General features: G+C 45.9%; 1 protein-coding gene across 2 annotated transcripts; it reads right to left on the reverse strand.

Moving 5' to 3' along the window:
* Positions 1–142: 142 nt before the first annotated feature.
* Positions 143–12767, reverse strand: U2AF1 (U2 small nuclear RNA auxiliary factor 1). Of its 2 annotated transcripts, none has more exons than XM_004696906.2 (7): positions 12687–12767; positions 8339–8426; positions 5523–5589; positions 1418–1467; positions 1175–1273; positions 686–819; positions 143–599 (listed from the first exon to the last, which is right to left on the reverse strand). In XM_004696906.2, the coding sequence occupies exons 1-7, from the start codon at positions 12728–12730 to the stop codon at positions 503–505; spliced, it is 579 nt and encodes a 192-aa protein (XP_004696963.1). In that variant the 5' UTR covers positions 12731–12767; the 3' UTR covers positions 143–502. The 2 variants fall into 2 exon arrangements, with proteins under 2 accessions (XP_004696963.1, XP_004696962.1); XM_004696905.2 differs by lacking the exon at positions 5523–5589 and adding an exon at positions 4624–4690 and having other exon boundaries at positions 153–599.
* Positions 12768–19604: the final 6837 nt, after the last annotated feature.

The raw sequence follows: 19604 nt of genomic DNA on the forward strand, positions 1-19604 counted from the left end.
GGGCACTCCTCAGGACCAGAGTGCACTCCTAGGAAGGGATTTACAACACTCGCCTATACCTTGGCCCATCTCTGCATTCCTGGGCCCCACAGACTGCCTGGACACGCACCCCCACCCCCACTCCATCCCCAACAAAACAGCTACCAAACAGCAAACAAAACCCTTAAATGGGAACCTTTTATATTAAAATTACCCCTGCCTAACTGGGAGACCAAACACCCCAGACCCCAGTACATGAGAACTGTCTCCGTGGGCTCCTCACCCAGTGCCACGGGCCCCCCTGCCCACTGAACTGTTCAAACGGTTCTTCTGCTGGGTCCCCAGGCCGGTGCTCTCCTTGAGGGGAGGATGGAGATCTCTGGATATGTTGAGTGCTCTTCAAAAACGTTGTATGTCAAACAGTAGGTTTCATGCTCAAACCAGTCTTTAGAGCAATACCTAGTCTAAGTTCCACACCCAGCCACTTTCCAAACAACTTCACACTGCATGTGTCGATAGATACTTACTTCTTGCGGCGGCGCCCATACAATTCCCGCCGAAGTTCTCTAGAAATGGGCTTCAAGTGCATGAAGTTGCAGAAGCCGCCTCGTGTGCACTCCCTGGGGATGGACGGAAAGAAAGCAGGTGGTGAGCACATGCGCACAGGACACGGCACTGGAGAGCACAGTCCGCAAGCCCGACTCACCCCATTTCATACTGGCGACAGCACGCTTCTCTGAAGTCAGTCACAGGGGAGAGCTCGGCGTGAATCGGCTGCCCGTTAAACCAGCGGTTATTTAGGTCAATCACAGCCTTCTCTGCGTCTTCTTCACGGCGAAACTAAAGATGGTACAAAACACATGCCGCCCATTTACATTACTGACATGTTCCAGGACTCACCCAAACACACATCATGTTTACAGGGGCAGACAGAGGGGCAGGGAAGCTGCTGTTTCACGATCGCATTACTCAGTCTCCAACAGATGAAGATCGTGCCAAACATGACTGTATAGCGAAAGTGAGTCAAAAATAGAAAACACAGACACTCCCAAGAGTTGTACAAACCCTGGCCACCACAGTCACAATCTGGGACATGCTCCCAGAACCAGTGAGGGGCAGTCACAGCCCATCACAACTCACAAGTGCCATCTAGCAAACAGGGCTGACCCCTTCGCCCGGCGTCAGCGCTTCTTACCTTGACGTATACATTTCCAACTAGATGGTCTCCGAGATTATCACAGACATTCATCTCTTCCACTTCACCATACTTCTCCTCCATTTCCGTGAAAACCTCCTGCAGGGGGAGGAACAGTGGCTTAAGGCTTATTATTCATCAAAGACAAACATGTAATTGAATTGGGGGGAGGGGGAGGGTATATTTCATTCTTCTCAAACGGAAGAGAACTAGGTCTATGGTTTCAAATAGTTGACATCTCACCTCAAAAAATTCATCATAGTGTTCCTGCATCTCCACATCGCTCACGGCACCTGGAAACGACAGAAACCTTGCTGGTTAGAGCAGGGGAGGGAAGGAGGGAGGAGCAAGAACTCGTGTGCTAAAATTCAAACTGCTAGTCACACACATTAGAGTAGCTAAAGAGAAAAGACAGCACAGTTTCACTCTACTGGAGCACTGATGACACTGCAGCACACACCTAATCATTACTAGGTAAGAGGGCGACGAGCTTTTAAAATGCCCCACATTGACAATCTCAGTCCTGTCTATTTAAATATGCAAATCACAGCAAGTTTTAATCCGCGTTGAAGGGCCACATTTTCCAAAAGCCTGAGCAAAAGAGCTGACTTTCAAATTGAGAAAAAGTGCCAGGAAAACGGCCTTTCTTTTAAAGATGCGGGCCAGAGGCCAAGTGACCCCTGACTTGTTCCCGCCGTTATCTGACGGAGTGAAGGCTCAAACAGGTGCCTCTGCTCCTAACTAGCTCCTTTCACAGATGAGCAGCCACACAGAACGCTGTCAACTTTTCCCTGATGCGATTAAAACCCACGCAACCAGAGACTCAGGAGGGCTAAGCCCCTGGTACCATGACAGGACTTTGGATGCCTCTGAGTAAAAGGAAGTGACAATGTTTTGTTGGGTAAGTTCCTTATTTGATAGGCCACGATTATTTTCATCAAGAGTCCCTCATACACCCATACAGAACCAAGACTTGGGGGTGGAATTTGGAAATTTACATCTCTCCCCATTTCTCATTCTACCAATTTTACTGTCTGACTTCTATTAGTTTTCTTAATGCAAATCACAGGCCTCAGAGTGTGGCCTGTCAGTCCAAGTAACTGGACTGGGATCCTGCAAAAGACCAGGCTGGCTCCCATGCTGGGACCAAGGGCTGGGTCTGGGGGCATCCTGCAATCCCATGTGCAAAGCACAGAGCCCTGCGCTTCTGTCCTCGGTGAGCCTGTGCAGCTTCAGAGTAACTTCCCATTTCTTAAACAAACAAACAAACCCCCCAAAACTGTAAAGAGCACCAGCTTCAATATTTTGGTTGAGAATGATCTAAGGCCCAGCAGGGGCCTCCAGACTCCTTTAAAACCTGAACCTGACTACATGCACTAAACAATTACTGTTCCTGATAAACAGCCAATGGGCACACACTATGCCCAAATCTGAAAGCTATCATTAACCTAATTTTTTCTTCAATATTCTGTTTTCAAATTTTGGAATCAATCAAAACAATTTGAAAGGCAGACACATATGTTAACTAATCAAGTCAAACATTGTAATTTAAATAACTGAAAGGTACCAAATTTACTAAAGAGAAACATCAGTATTTAATTGGGATTCATATTTAGATTTAACTCAAGTATATACAGCTTATTTCTTTACACATGATGTTAACAGATAGTAATTTTAGGAAATGAAACCTAGCAGGTTGAAACTTTATCCCAAGGGCTGGTGCTAAATACTGTGGGTTCATCAGTGTAAGGTATCTTCTTCCTAAACTAAATCAGAGTATCTGATTTTCATTTATTTTGTATAAGCTGGACCCCAGAACTTGAATATTTAGTAGTGAATTTTCACTTTTTAGCACAGGCAAAGTAAGAGTACTGCAGATCGCAACTAAAGACAGAGAAAACTAACACAGGAACCTACTGTTGATAATACACTTACGCTAAGTCCCTAAGTAAAACTATTAAGGCAAAAATTATTCACTACACTCAATTGTCTACTTTTCAGTTATTTTTGCCTCAGGGCATGGTTATTACAGATGCCAACATTTCTCTCCAATTAGTGATTTCATTTTTTAAAAAAACAGAAAAAAAACAACAACCCCCAAACCAGGTATTTTAAACCAAGCTGTTACCAAGTAAATCCTGCTGCCATCCAACTCTGGGAAAAGAAAGGACTTCTCTACCATCAGGCCAGAAGCCCTGGTGGTGCGAAGCTTGGCTAGTGCTTAGCGGCTAGCTGGCAAGGTTAGTGGGATGGGAGAAAACCTGACAGTTTGCCTTGCCCCAGTACAGTTCAGCCTAGAAAACCAGTTGGGACAGTTCTGCTCTGTCACACAGTACACCGAGGATCAACAGCGACTTGATGGCTCTACTTAACTCTCAAGGTCAGTACTAATGGTGAAAACTCCGTCTCAGCAGGAAAAGTGAGAGAAAAACCTTGCCCCACATGGAACCGTGCAAGCACCCAGTCTGGGGGCCAGTGGCCAAGGGGACCACCTCACCTCACAGAGGTCACCCTAGAAACGAAGAGGATCAGATTCGAGGTGTATTCAATTTGGGTACCTTCTAACAGCAACTTATCTTAATTTCGACTTCTTTAAAAATCAACGGGTGAAATGAAACACAGCGACCATTGGTTGGGACCCATCGCTTTAAGATCCAACCTGCTCACGTCAATGTATCCAGATGACTCAATCCCATTGAACATACAGGGGAATAGCTATAAAAATTAAACTTTAGTTTTCTGAGCTCTCCCCCCTGCTAGCAATCCACCCCATTCTCTTAAAACTACCACTCAAGTTAATATCCACACCTAAATTACTCTATCCCGACATAGGAAGAAATTGGCAAAGCCAATTTAAGATCTATTTCCTCATCAAGTACCCTGTATTTTCCAAATGCAGTAAATCAAATCCTACACAAACTAATAAAATGGTGTGCTTTGTCAGGATATAGGGCCAATGCCGTGAAAAATTCATGGGCAAGGGAGGGACCCTCTTTCAGGAAATGCTCATAAAGCAAGACTCACACAACATGACTTCCAAAGCAGTATCTGAGAAGGGGAAAAATGTGCTAAATCTGAAAAGGTGTTTCATAAACAACAGATTTCTCCAAATATCTGAAAAGGAGATTAACTTTCAGATATTGTTCTGAAGAGGGAATGATACGCAGTATCTCTACAAGGATGGTCAAAATAAAGGCACTGTAGTGCCAGGGTCCAGCTCTGCGAAAGGGCCCCGCCCCTTTCCCAGTCAGCTTTCCTTTGGAAAGTGGGCAGAAGTCCAAAGGCCAGAGGTTTTCACAGGGGGTGGGAGGGGAGAAAAAAAGGACAAAAAATTCTTGCCACTTTAACAAAACGTGGTCCTTCACACTACAACGCAGACCAGATTGAGTTGACACTGAGCTCTGACACGCAAGCCCAGGGAACCAGGGAAGGAACTTGTATGAACTTACAGCGCAAACCGTCAGCAGACTGGGAAGAGTTTTGAGGGTTACGGTAAATGTTCAAGAGGGCAATGGTCTGAAATACAAAACGCAACAACTTTATATTATGGAAAATTAAATGTAAACACTTCACCGGTTTCCTCTGGCGACAACTTCCGTGGAGCCTCAATGCTGAAAAAGAGCAAGTTATTTTCTTTGGAAGCAGGTGTTTTCTCTTCGCTGATGGTGACCTGAAGCATCCTAACACTGCACTGTAACAGAGATCTCATGATATGCGAATACTGTATTTTGGTTTCACATCAAGCATTCCATCTTATCACGCGAATCCAAGGATGGATGCCAGCCATTTGCCAGACCACTACGGCGCAACTCTCAGATGGGACCGAGAACTTCTGGTGAACAGAAGGACCCAAGAGGACTGCTTGTGTTTAAGTGAGCAAACACTGAGCAAAATACCGTAATTACATATCATGACATCTCCACTTCCTAAAGAAAAAATGGTAACGGTGAAAGAAATGCCAGACTTATCGGGCAACTTACCTTTTTGATTCCTAAATATTCCTAAGATTTAAAAAACTGTACAGAAAGAACTTAATAAATGCCGGGGGTTCAGTCACTGTGAAGACCAGTGACTGGCTAAGGATGTGAAAGAGCATCGCCTGGGCGGGCCACCTTCCGGTCTTACAAAGGCCAATCAGAGGAAGAGGCCTGGCCAGCGAGCCTGCCCAGAGCAGCCTGTGAATGCGGCCAAGTACCAAGTTCTTGCTGTGAGCACCCAGGAGCTCCACCACCGTGTCCTGTTTGCAACAGCTCTATGTCAGCAGCCCAGCAGCCAACGTGGTTTGTCTCAATTAAGGGTGGGCTCTGTAACAGCATTCTCTTAAAAACCCTCCGACTGTGGGACTTACAGTGTGAGCCGTCAGCCGTCTGTGCACTGTTTTGGGGATTACGATAGATGTTTTGAATCAAGATGGTCTGCGGGGAAAAAAAATAAAAAGGGGAATTCTACCGGCTGCTGTGCATATATTAGACAATTGCAAAGAGACAACTTGTTTGCAAATGGCTAAACGTCTGTGTTGTTGCTTTTTTCCCCCGCAAGTCAGCCACGTGTCTTCTGAAGAGTTCACCAAAACCATCATATTATGAAAACAGAGCATGAGCAGTGGCTTAGGTCAAGTCAGCCAGCAACCAAGAAGAAGTTAGAATTGTTATTTTAAATAGTCCCACATGGTTAATAGTAAAAGTGTTTCAATGCAAGAACACTAACATTTTCTTGTACTTCAAACTAAGACACTAATGTCTAAAAATGCACACGATAATCATATTCTCCACATAAAAGGGTCTCTTCTTAAACCAAATGCACTATGGGATGCAGTCACGGTCCATGGTTCTTACAAACTAAGCACACCGAGCAGGTCTCTGAACCGCCGACTGGATACTTGAGTCTCTTATTTACACTTTCTTGGTGGGAATCTCTGTTTACATAATACAATAGCTTAAGATATTTGCTCTTTTCCGATCCTTCTTTTAAGAAAAAAAATCCTTTTAGCCCTTGTGCTTTAAACGGGATCAGGCAGACTTGAAACCTTATATTGTACCGTTCTTCTTAAAATCAAGTTGTCTGAAAAAACAAACCATGTTTAAGTTAGTAAACTAATATATTACATAAATCTCAATGTCCAAATCATTGTATGATGCTTAAAAAGAAATCCCCATGGAATTATGCTAGATATTTACAAACGACATGAGTAGGTATTTATAAACTACTGCATGATTTAGAAAAAGAAATGTTTGTTCCCCCACATTTGAGCAAAACCCTTTTCCTAAGTGGTTCATTTTACAAGCCCGTCAGTTCAAGTCCTGGCGGCTGTGTGGAGAGCTCCCCAGGCAAAGGTCAGTTGACAGGAAACTTCCCTGGGAGGCAAGGGGGTAAGCAGCACACCTTGGCCCACATGGAACTAATCTCACCCTTAACTTGGGGCTTAGCACCCATCAGGCCCACCACTCCCCCAAGCCTCAAATACTGCCGACCTCATTCACTTAGGCAATGTTTAACTCCAGTCACCTGAGGGTGACATGTGAATGAAAAGCTCCAAGAGCCAGATTATTTATTCAAAGGTAGAATGAATATATTCAGGTCTAATTCAAGTAACTAGGCAGTGGACATTCAATGATAGGAACTTCCCGTAAAATTCCAGTACAGTTGGGGGTGGGGGTGGGGGGGTGTTATGATTACCTAAAACCAAGCAAACCTCACGAGCACATCAAATAAGAAGCTGAGGTTAATTAATATGTGATCAATGAATGAATGAGCCCTCGTTGTGACTGGAGCACGTCATTTAATTGCACGTTTACAGAAACACAGTGCTCATGGCTACCTTAAAGAAAATGTTTACAACATGGGTCAGTTTCTCTTGCCAACACGCAAAGTGGAAACAGGTGAGGTGCTTGATTATGCCCTAATGTGTGGACACTGCTGTAGTTGGGGCAACTGGTTCCACAAATCAAGTACTATTTGATACTTTTACAAGTGCCATCAGCAGAAAATTTAAAGTAAGCGCTCTAATATTCTGAAATTACATACACAGAAAGATACATTCAGAGCTATTGAAAAAAAAAATCTTGCTATAATAACTTCTTATCACAAATCAGGGGATCATCACCCTACTCCTGTGAAAAAACAACATGGTCTTGGGAGGTTCTCCTTGACCTTACTAATGTCCTTCTTCCAGCTCACTTACACTCGCCACCTGGTTTGTCTAAATACTGACAAGAAACATCTATTCTGGAAGAAGAATAAAATAGGGAAGCCGGAAGAAGTGTGCTCAGAGGTAGAATTTGGTAGCTTTCGTGGGCTTCAGACAGCAGACACCTGTTTAGAGGTGGTGCAGACTTTAGGGTGGGCTAGAACTAGGTGCTCAACTGCCCTCACTTTGGGTGCTCAAGTACAGCTTTCCAAAATCCCAATGTTTTGTGAACCTTCGGAACCTCCTGCTATTAAGGCACTTTCTGTTTAATACACGATCACAAGGCAATGGAAATTCCTGCCTTTGCTTTGATCAATCAAAAGTAAAACCACTCAAGCTTACAAAGTTTGACTGAACTCACAGCAGACGTAAGTCCAAGACAACAGTCATCTTTTAGGGGTCTGAAGAGACATGTCATGAGCAGTTTTGGGTAATGACCCATCTTCTAATGGTGAGCTTCATTTTTAAGGTCTTTGTGGCAGGGAATGTAACTTGATGGTTTCCTCAACTGGGGAGGGGAGTCTAATTAAGAGATGAACACATCACACCCAGGATGCTAGCAAGACCCAAGGACACAGTAGTACCCCGCTGAGAGCAAAAAGCCTGTTGGCACCCACTAGCTCCTGGGAAAGAGCCCGAGGAAACCCAGACTGGCAGGGCCCTCCTCTAGAGCCCAGCCACTAAGCAGGGGCAAAGGGAAAGGCCGAAGCAGCCAATGTGTCTGTCAATGCACACATATTTAAAACGGTGCCAGCTAAAGCAGAACTCCTGTTGACAGCTTCTGTCCCATTAGTGAGGGAACGATGCCCTCGAACCTTGCAGAGGGAGTGTGGGTGTGGGTGAAGGGGGCTCGTGTGCTCCCCGATGTCCTCAAATGGAAAACCACCACCAGGGAAACTGCTAACTGCCCAGAAAAGGGCACACAGCTCTGACACTTGACATGGAAACAGAGAGGAAAAAAGGGAAAACAGACAAACCTGGCTAAAGGTCGGTTTATTGTGCAGCCGAGAGCATCGGTCTCCATGGCGACACGCTCCAATTTTGAAGTAAAACGAACAGTTGACTCTGCAAAGGAAAGTAAGAGTGGATTATTTTGCTGAGCAAATACAAAAGCAGCTGGAAATGTCAACATAATATATACTTTTACCTCACAAAAACTTGAGCACACAATTTAATGCCAATTTCCCCTTCAATAACAATGCACTCTTCCAATACTCATAAGCTTCCTCATTTAAACCCCCTCCACTTAAACTTTCTCGCTCTGTTCTATTTCCTTTAAATGGAATATAAAGTTAGTCTAAAACTAAATTTAGCCCCAGATGTAGTGCTCTCTTGGAGGATACCAGCACATGGAGTGAGGTTCCAAGAGCCTAACTGTCCACTCAGCGCCTGGGTGTGCGTGGGCCCAGCCCCCAGTCCCGGGGCTCGGATACCACCCGAGGAGAGAACTGCCCAGGTGGCACTGTTTCAAGAGCGAGAGATAATGGAGGTGTGCTTCATACACAGGCCCCATTAAATGCCATCGTCATCTAAAGACAACCTAGTAAAGCTCAGCCCCTCTCACCTGTATCAGATCAGTATGAAATTTCCAAAAGTAGATCTGAAATAAGTAACTCCTGATCTCCGAGGAACCTCACTGCCTGAGACAAACCCAAACCCACGGCCTGCAGGCGACTCTGCACTGCCGCACAGGGCTGCTGGGGTCTTCATGCAGGAAACAGGTGGCCACCGCTTTCTCCTGAAGAGCAGCTGGGGGGCGCAAACTGCCCACCTTCTGATTACCAGCAGAGCACTTGGCCACCTGTGCCACCACAGCTCCTTAAGGACACCTTCTTCCCCCTGATTGGTCAGTTCAAATTAAAACTACCCATCAAGTGACCAATCCCAGCTGAGTTAGCAGGTCTGTGGCACACAGGAAACCTTTTAAGAGGGCCCCTATTCAAAATTAAACTTGGGAACTGGGAAGGCTACCCTGCAGTCTGTCCTGAAGCAAACGCCATAGTTAAGCAATCGTGAATTTAAGTAAAAAAAAAATGTCATGCCACCGAAATGATTCCAATTCAGTGACTTTAGAGCAATGGCTCTCAACCTGTGGGTTGCAACCTTCACAGGGGCCGCCCGATTCATCACAGTAGCAAAATTACAGTTACGAAGTAGCAACGAAAATATAATTTTGTGGTTGGGGGTGACCACAACATAAACTGTATTAAAGGGTCACGGCATTAGAAAGGCCACATGCGGCCTGCCGAGGACATTTATCTAGTCAGCCGGGTATTTTTGCCGTTTTTTTTAACTTCAAAATAAGATATGTGCAGTGTGCATAGGAATTTCATAGTTTTTATTAAAACTATAGTCCAGCCCTCCAACCGGTCTGAGGGACAGCGAGCTGGCCCCCTGTTTAAAAAGTTTGAGGACCCCTGCTCCAGTTTCTGAGACTATTAACTTTATGGAAGCATACTTTTTCCCAGGAGCATCTATCTGGTTGGTTTGAACCACTGACCTAGAGATTTAGGAACTCAGTGCCACCAAAACCAAAAATCCCACCTCACTGCCGTCAAGTTGATGCCAACTCATAGCGACCCTAAAGGGCAGGGTAGAAACCTCGTGGGCTTCCAAGACTGTAACTGTCTGTTTACAGGTGCAGTTAGAGAGGCTGGCGTTTCTGAACTGCTTATGTGAGTGAGCGGCCCACCACCACTAGGGCGCTCCTCTTAACTGCCAGATATGGCGATTCTGCACAGCAGCCTTGTAGGACAGTGTAGAACTGCCCTTGTCAGTTTCTGAGACCCTTCACAAGAGCAGAGAAGCCTCATTTTTTCTTCCTTGCCGTTAGCAGCACAACATGTAACTGTTAGGTCACCAGTGCTTCTTTATTCTTCAGTAGTCACAAAAATGAGAAAGCCTCAATTTATCAGGAAAGAAAATGATCACTACACTTATTTGTACCTGTATCTTATAGGTCTGACTTTAGGTCACCTAACTTGATTAGCGTGATATTATACCTTTAGGGAATCACTTCCTCATTTTGGCAGAAACCTACATTTCACTTGCACCTTAAATCGAAAAAATTTAACAGGCACTTTATCTTCCTTTCTAGTTTATTCTGTTTCATGGAAGCTAAAACTCCAGTGTCTCCTTGAAATGAGAGTAGAATCAACTTTTCTGAATATTTAGCTTTGCATCTAATCTGAACATTAAAATACCGTATCTATTTTACTTGTAATTTATTATGAAAAAACATCCTGGGGGGAGGGGGAGCACTAGAACTGATTGTGAGTACACAACTCATTTTAAAGGCAATTTAACCACGGGGGTATAGGGGATGTTCTAAAATGGTAGAAATCTTCTTGATCTGACTCAATGATTGAACTACTGACTTGTATGATATGTGGATTAGGTGCCAATAAAAATGTAAAATCTAATATTAAAAAAAACCACCCCAGAATAAAGACCAGCATTTGTCTGCATTCGAAATACAGCCTTTATAATATGAGGAATGTGATTATCCATAGCAGGGCTCCTTAAACATTTGCCACCGCAACAATGGCCATTTTGCAACATGGGCAAATTTGCTAGTCTGCGCAACTCAGACTCATTCCGAGCTCAAATCTGAATTTCTGGACCTGCAGGTTCTGAAACCTTTTACTGTTGCCACATTTCCCCAACCCCTCACATTTCAGTTACACAGTTTAAGTCTTGAATAAAAAGTTATCGGGACAAACTTATAAAAACATATATGAAGCCACTTGCAGGGCTCTTAAAAAAGTAAGAAGCAAAGCACAAATATAAACTAAAGGATGAAGCCAGGGCGCCCCACCCTGACGGAGAGAGAACCTCTTGTTCCAGCAAAACTGGCTTCTCAATTCACCCAGGCTCAGGTCAGAGGCAAAGCTCCCAAGCTACCTCCGTGGCTCCAAAGGCCCCAGGGCTTATTTTCAGGATATTTAAACATGTAATGCACGTTCACTTTCCTTCACACTCACTTCCTTGCACCCCTCCATGAGTTCCCTAAGGCGACAACCGTATCTCACTCCTTTTTGAGTGCTCTGAAGTTGCCTATAGGACACACGTGTTTCTGGAGTGTCGACTTTGGCTAGGAGTTTGCTAGAAACTGTGTATAATCCCTTCTTCCCAACACCACAGAGGCGATCCTATCATGTGTAAAGATCGACATTTCACAAGACAGTCCATCCTGGAGACAGAAATCGTTTAAGCAATATCTTTTTTTAAAGCACCATTAAGAACATTGTCAATGATTAAGTATATGGACCTAAGGCCTCTGGAACTCTGAATTACCCCCCAAGACTTAACTAAGCCAGATTGCTTAGTGCTTAGGCTTTCAAAGTAAAATAAAACAACAGAAACATTTTTAAATTACCTGACGATATTCCCTTTAGTCTAAATTTCATCCAGAGTGGAAATTCATAAGTGCCAACGTGGCAATCAAAAATCAAACAAAGGAGAGATGAAATATGTTACTTTTAGCCACCGTAAGTGATTGAAAGATGCGTGCACACCCCTCCCCCCAACCCACCTTCTTACTTATATTGGAACTGTATCTCCAAGCGTTCTAAGAGCACATTGTCCTTCTAGGTTAGATAGCTAACCCGAGATACTTCCAATGACTCACACACGAAAAAGAAAAAAGGCAAATATCCATAAGGCTCGATCATCTCCTTAAAAGGACACAATTTGGATAAAAACCCCGATGTCTTGGGTCCTAAATAATTTTGCGACTGAATCTCGTCGAAGTTTGTCCATTGTGACATTGCAAACGGAAAGTTGGGGGGAACATTTAAGAGGCTCAGCTCCTTCAAGGGTAAGTTCAGCACAACTCGAAGCGGCTTCGGAAGGCTTGCGGGTACAGAGGCCCGGGTCGCAGAAAGACTGCGAAGCCATCGGGCAACCAGAGGACGGGGGAGGCCGAGCTGGGGTCGAAAGAGCGCCGCGACCCGGGCGCAGCCTCCGCGCCGCCCCACCCGACCCAGCTGCACCGCGAGCACCCAGTCCCGGCCACGCCGCCTTAAGCGCGGAAAGGGGCCACGCGGGACGCTGGCACCAGGGCCTCGCCTCCCACTCGGGCGCGTTCCATTCGCCCGCCCGAGCGGCCCAACCAGGCGGCGGCTGCCTGAAAAGTGCGCGCTGGGCCGGAAAAGGCCGCCGCGCCTTCCCGCCGCCCGCTCCCCTCCCCCACCGGCCGCGCCGCCCGGGCTCCGGCCGCCACCCCCGTGGCCTCCCCAGCCTGCTCGGGCGCTGCCCCCACGTGCAGGCGGGCTCCCCTGCCCGCGCCTCGCCAGCCCCTCGGCCCCCGGCGCTCTTACTCACTTGTCTTTCTCAGTGCCGAAAATGGAGGCCAAGTACTCCGCCATTTCCCACCCGCCGCAGACACGGCAGCCGCCGACGCCGCCGACACGGCCCGACACTCGTACGCACGTCACCCGAACGCGACGACGCTCTCCCCGCCTCCTAGGGCATGGCGCAGCCGCCCCATTGGGTCGTGGCGCCTTCGTGTGGGCGGGACTTGGTGCGCGTGGGCGGGACTGGCGCGCGCAGGCCCCGCTCCCAGCTCCGGGCGCTTGCGCGCCCCCTACCGGGCTGCTTCTAGCCGCTCTACTGCCTTTCGTTGTCCACTTGGGGCCCGCGCTCCTGGGTCGTCCCCCAGCCAGGAAGTCGCCGCAGGACACGGCTCGGGATGGGTGGGTGAAGGCCAAGGCGCCGACGGCGCGCACTTAAAGTCGTAGGGATGAAGCTGGGCCGCCTGTACCCAGAGGAAGCGGGGTCCGCGTCGGGCGGTGCCCTGCAGAGCGGACGCGGAGATGCTCGGAAGCGAAGTCTTATTTCCCGCGCCCCCGTCGTGTCGTGTCGTGTCGTCCCTCCCCGACCCCCGCTCAATCGAATCGTTCTTTCCTTTTTTTTTCTTCCGTTCTTTCCTTTAAAAGACCTTTTCCCCACACGCCCACCTCTGCAGAGTTAATCCAGGGGCACCCATGCGTGTTGCTCCCCTTCCGTCTCACGAGGATTTACCCAAGGTTTCTTCACTAGAGAGGTCAAGCAAGTGGTTATTTATGGCATGTTTCCCAAAGACCTAAGCCAGCGTGTCCCTGAGTTTGTTGAATCCCTTAGGTGTCCCTATGGATGAGGGGGACGACTCTTCCGGGATGGGTGGGATTAGCAGGATGTGGGGTCAGGCAGAAGGTCAGGATCGGGATTAAGTGAGGGTTGTCAGGCTAGCACCTAATCTGAGTTTTAACGGAAGCCACAGAGGCTGGGCTGGAGCTGAGGAAGTGGAGACAGGAGTGTGGGTCATTTCTCTCCCAAGGTCAGTGGGAGGCACAGGGCAGAGGACAAGAAACTGCCTTTGGAAAGCACATGCTTAGGAGGACGTGGTGCAGAAAAAGGCAAAGGAAGCACCAGAGGAGGCCTGAGGAGTCAGGCAGAGGTCCAGGGAGGAGGAGTCTGAACAGAAGGGGAAGCTGCCTTGCTTTTCATACTGCAGGGCTAGTGTTTGACCAATATTTCTCTCTGGTAACAGCCCGCATTCTCTCCTTCCCCGTGTTTTCCCAGCAGCTCAGAAACTCCAAACTCATCACCATCAAATCAATTCCGACTCACATCAAGTCCACTGGGACAGGGTAGAAGTGCCCCTGTGAATTTCTGCGTCTGTAACTCTTTACAAGAGTAGAAAATCTGCCTCATCTCTCTCCTGTGGAGTTACTGGTGGTTTTGAACTACTGACTTTGAGGTTAGCAGCCCCACACGCAACCAGTCTGCCACCAGGGCTTTTCCCCAGCAGCCAGAACATAGAAAACCAAACTTTTGTCATAAATTGATTCTAACAGCTAGAGACCCCATATGTTGCAGGGCAGAAATACTTCTTGGCTGTGATCTTTATGGAAGCACGTTACCAGATCTTTCTTCTTGTCTTTGAGTGGACTCAAACTACCAACTATGAGATTAGTAGTACAGTGCCTGGCAGAGTAAAACACTCAAAAAAACAACTAGTCACTCACACATACACACACACACACACACAAAAGCAGGTGGTGGTGGTACGCTCAGGACAGAGGACAGGGTCTGATGTTCCTTGAAAGACATTATTAGAATCAGGCAACTATGGAGAGAGATTTGTGGCCACAGCGACTTCCAAGGTAGAGCATAAGACATCCTACAGACCATCGGCTTGACTCCTTGTTACGGCTGGAATTGTGCCTCCTCCTCCCAAACTATGTATTCCACCACCTGTCTGCCAGTTTGTCATGCTGCAGTGGCTTGGGTGTTGCCCTAACACTGGAAGTTAGGTGACTGTTATTTCAAATGTCAGGAGGTTGTCTGCAGTGAACAGGTTTCAGCTGAGCTTCCTGGCTCAGAACAGACAAGAAGGAGTGGGCTGTCTACTTCTGAGGAGTTAGCCACTGGGAAACCTTATGGACAACTTGAAACATTGTCAGATACTGGAAACCTCATAAAAAATGGAGAACATTGTCAGAGATAGTGCCAAAAGATAAGCTTCTTGGATCAAAAGGTACTCAAAATATGACTGAGGAAGAGCCGTCTTAGAGTTGACCATAATGACATGGATGAGTAAGGCCTTCAGGATCTTCATTGAGCATGACTCGAAATGAGAAGAAATAGCTGCAAATGTCAATTATTACTTGGAACTTGGAATGGATGAAGTATGAATTCAAGAAAGTTGGAAGTTGTCAAAAATAAAATGGTGAACTGAAGTGGACTAGTATTGAGCATTTTGAATCAGAATTATATGGTTTACTCTGCTGCGAATGGCAGATTCAAGAGTAATGGCATAGCATTCATCTTCAAAATGGACATTTCAAGATTTCTAAAGTGCAATGCTGTCTATGATAGGATTATATCTGCCGTCAAGGAAATCCAATCAATACAGCAATTATTCAAATTTACTCACCAACTACGAGAAGTAGTGATGAAGAAATTGAGGAATTCAAACCCCCATCTTCAGCTTGAAATTTATCAAGCCTGCAATTAAGCTTCATCGAAAATTATTTGGTGATTGGAATGCAAAAAAGTTGGAAACAAAGAGGAAAGACTAGTAGTTGGAAAACATAGCCTTGGTGATAGAAATGAAGCCAGAGATTGCTTAATAGAATTTTGCAAGACCAACCACTTTTTTTCCCCGCAAATACCATTTTTCAACAATACAAAAGGCAACTGCATACATGGTCTCCTTCAGATGGGATTCATAGAAAGCACATTGACTATATATGTGGAAGAAACTGTGGAGAAGCTAGCCAGAGGTTAGGTATTGCCATGCAGTTTCCTGGGTGGTTTTCTGGAAAGAATATGGGAAGTAAAAGTTTTGATTATTTTGTTTGGTTGTAGTCTTTGCTTATTCCTGTGTGAAATGATAAAAGTGAATGTTGCTAATGTATATTTTGACCTCAGAGGTAGAAACTGCCATTTGAATGTCTCAGAAACCATGCTGGTTAAGGAAAATGGCTGACAGAGGTCAAAAAGGCTGACAGAAAGCCTGGATCTGGCTCTATTTTCTCAGAGACCTAATCCCATGTTTTTGTATTAATAGAATAGTTTAGATAAGGATTAAGATAAGTTAAATAAGGATTGAATTTGACTGTGTGAAGAATTGAGTTTAGTATCTGACTCTACTTTGTTCATACTGATTTCTTCTGTTTATTATTGTGGATATAAGGATGTATACAAATGATTTTGAGGAGTATAAAAATAGAGAGTTTGTAAGCCCACTTGCCTCGAGCCACTAATTTGATCTCTACATGGGTTTAGGACACCCCTGCAAAGGCTCTGAAAGAATAAGCCCCACCCGGTGCTTTGGAGTACACAAGACATTTGCATTCCAAGAGACTTGCCTGGGGGCAAGAATGACAGATTGAAGAAAGAGAAAATATTTGTTTTTTTTGGAAATCTTGAACTAGTGGTCTTTGTCAAAGCTGAAAAAAATCTGGAACCATGAAGAAAACTTCTTTCTAGAACTGACATTAAAGGGAGCTTGTGGGCAGACTGAAATGCTTGCTAGGTGACTACCTAGATCCACTTGTTGAGTGGAAGTGGGAGAAATGCAGCGATAAAGAGATGGGTTGACACTGGCCACTGCCACACACCCGTGGACCCGGTTTACAGGAACTAGAGGAGAAGATGAGAGTGGGTTGACTGGTCTGAGGTTCTCTATCCTTGGCGGGCCGCATGTGGCTCGTGGGCCGTAGTTTGAGGACATCTTGTATAGAGGCTGAGGACCAGAGAGAGACTTGGCTGCTGGCTGAGGAGACCAATGACTACATCTTTATTGTTTGCCCATCCTGACTTGTGGTAACCTATTGACTTCCCTAATAAGTCCCCTTAATTGTGTGTGTGTTTGTGCGGGGAGGGGAGAGAATACAGAGTCACTGTACTAAAAAGAATTAGTTGGCATTCAACCATTTCAGCTGCACTGAAAGTGTTAGCCAAAAACAAGACTCCAGGAATTGATGGACTACTGATCAAAATATTCCAACAAGCTGAGGAAGTACTGGAAGTACTCACTTATCTGTGCCAGGAAATTTGAAAGACAGCTACTTGACCAACTGATTGGAAAAGATCCATATTTGTGCCCATTCCAGAGAAAGATGACCTAGCAAAATGCTCAAATTATAAAACAATACCATTCATATCACATGCAAATAAAATTCTGCTGAAGAGCAGCCAACAATGGTTGCAGTGGTACATCGACGGGGACCTGCCAGAGGTTCAGGCTGGATTTAGAGGAGGACTTGGAACAAGGAATATCATTGCTGCTGTCAGCTGGATCTTGACTGAAAGCAGAGAATACCAGAAAGATGTTTCCTTGTGTTTTGTTGACAATGCCAAAAGATTTGTGTGGATCATAACAAACTATGGACAGCTTTGCGAAGACTGGGAAGTTCAGAACACTTTATTATGCATACTCAGAACTTGTACCTGAATCAAGAGGCAGTTGTGGGAACAGAACAAGGGAAGACTGCATGACTTAACATCAGGAAAATGTGTGTCAGGGATGTATCCTTTCACCGTACATATTCCATCTGTATGCTGATCCAATCATCAGAGAAGCTGGCTTATCTGAAGAAGAATGCAGCATTGGAGGAAGGCTTAGTAACAACCCGCAATAGGCGGATGACACAACCTTGATTGCTGAAAATGAGGATTTGAAGCACTTGCTGATGAGGGTCAAGGATTGCAGCCTTCAATATGGATTACAACTCTATGTAAAGACCAAAATGCTCACAACTAGACCAGTAGGTAACTTCCTGAAAAATGGGGGAAACCTTGAGGTTGTCATGGCTTTTGTCTTGCGTCGAACCACAGTCAATGCTCATGGAAGCAGCAGTCAAGCGAAGAGTTGAACTCGGGTTGCACCGAGTAAAGCTGCTGGAAAAAGAGTGGTTTGCTGGGCAGGAAACAAGCTGGAACACACCAGGAAGAACTGAACTCTTTTTGAAAGTGTTGAAAATCCAGGGTGTTACTTTGAAGACAAAGACGTGCCTGACCCAAGCCATGGTATTTTCCATTGTCTCAGATGCATGTGACAGTTGGACATTAAATAAGGAAGACTAAAGAATAAGCGAGGTGTTTGATCCTTGTGCTGGAGAAGAATATTGAAAGTACCATGGACTGCCAAAACCAAACCATTCTGCCTTGGGAGAAGTACAAGCAGAATGCTTCACAGAGGCAAGAATGGCAAGACTTCGTTGGGCGTGTCAGGAGAGACCAGTCCCTGCGGAAGAACATCATTCGAGAAAGTGGAAGACCTACAGTGGGATGCATTGGCACAATGGCTGCATCGATGGGCTATTATGAGGATGGCACAGAACTGGGCATTGTTGTACACAGGGTCACTATAAATTGGAACGGACTCAATGGCACGTAACAACAACAAAATATTCCGGTACATTATAAATCCTACCTCATAATCTGGCTATAGCCCCATCCGGAAATAGGGTTTCTTTAGCATGCTCATCAGGCACATCAGTGTAGGGTGTGTTTTTCAAACAGCCACTCCTCTTTGAAATATAAAAGAGGAAAAGAGACACAGAGGGAGCAGAGATGGAGGAGGAGAGATGCCAGGCCCCTTGGAGGTTGCCAAGGGACTAAAGAGACAAGGACCAGCACAGAGAGGAAGCCTTTCCCTATAATCGGTGCTCTGAATTCAGGCTTCTAGCCTCCTACTCTGTGAACTCTTTGCTGTTGAGTTGATTCTGACCCAATAGGAACTGCTTCCAAGGCTGTGAATCTTTACAGAAGCAGACTGGCGCCTCTCTTTACTGCAGTCGCTGATGGATTCGAACTGTTGACCTCTCACTTAGCACTGGAGCACTGAACTCCTGCACCAGCAGAACTCCTTTTCCAACACTGTGAGAAAGTGAACTTCTCTTCACTACAGGCACCCATGGTAGTTAAACTATTCGTGGTAGCTCTGTTACAGCAGTACTAAGGAGGACCCTCTTTCAGCCCCTACTCCCTCCATATTGAAATATGTGGATAGAAAGTATAGACTTGGCCAAGGTCACCTGGCAACCGAGTTGAGGCAAGAGCAGTCATCAGTTTCTGGGTTACTCCCTCCATCTACTAGGGCACAAGGTGGTATTGTGCAAGCGGAGGGGTCACCTCTCTCTGATCTTCAGGATTGGGGTGAGTAGGGTTGGAAACTAGTGGTTTGTTGGGTCTGAAACAAGCTAGAAAGCACCAAGAACTTGGCTTTAAAGCTGAAAGTGAACAGGCAGAGAATCGTGCAGAGAACAGGCACGGAAACGTGAGAGGTGTCATGGTGTAAACATCGGAATGCCTGGTGGAAAAACAGCTGGAAGGTCACTGATAGATTTGCTAAGACTTGTTGTTGTTCGGTGCTGTCGGGTTGGTCCTGCGCGCTCTTTGCAAGGTTTCAGCCTATTGTTGGGGCCACGGTGTGTCAATCCATCTGGTTGGGAGCCTTCCTCTCGGTCACTGCCCCTCTACCAAGCAGATGTCCTTCTCCAGGGACTGGTTCTGCTGACGACAAAGTGCACTGAGTCTTGCCATCCTTGCCTCCACGGAGCCTTCTGGTGGACTTCTTCCAAAACAAATGTGTTTGTTCTTTTGGTAGTCCGTGGTGCTTTCCATATTCGCTGCCAGCACCATCATCCAGGTACATGGACTTGTCCTGGGTCTTCCTTATTCAAAGTCCAACTTTCATGTGCATCTGAGGTGTGTTAGTCTAGGGCAGGGATTCTCCACCTTCCTGAT

Source organism: Echinops telfairi, unplaced genomic scaffold (genome assembly GCF_000313985.2).
Source record: "Echinops telfairi isolate 266 unplaced genomic scaffold, ASM31398v2 ScPeMD7_7469;HRSCAF=8507_0, whole genome shotgun sequence".
NCBI lineage: Eukaryota > Metazoa > Chordata > Mammalia > Afrosoricida > Tenrecidae > Echinops > Echinops telfairi.

Bases quoted from the DNA above. Each gene is read 5' to 3' on its own strand.
- U2AF1 (XM_004696906.2), bottom strand. From the start codon at position 12,730: ATGGCGGAGTACTTGGCCTCCATTTTCGGCACTGAGAAAGACAA. The intron at 1,274-1,417 runs GTGAGATGTCAA...CTCCCCCTGCAG, and splicing joins ACTATGATGAATTTTTTGAG to GAGGTTTTCACGGAAATGGA. The intron at 820-1,174 runs GTAAGAAGCGCT...TACCATCTTTAG, and splicing joins TTGGAAATGTATACGTCAAG to TTTCGCCGTGAAGAAGACGC.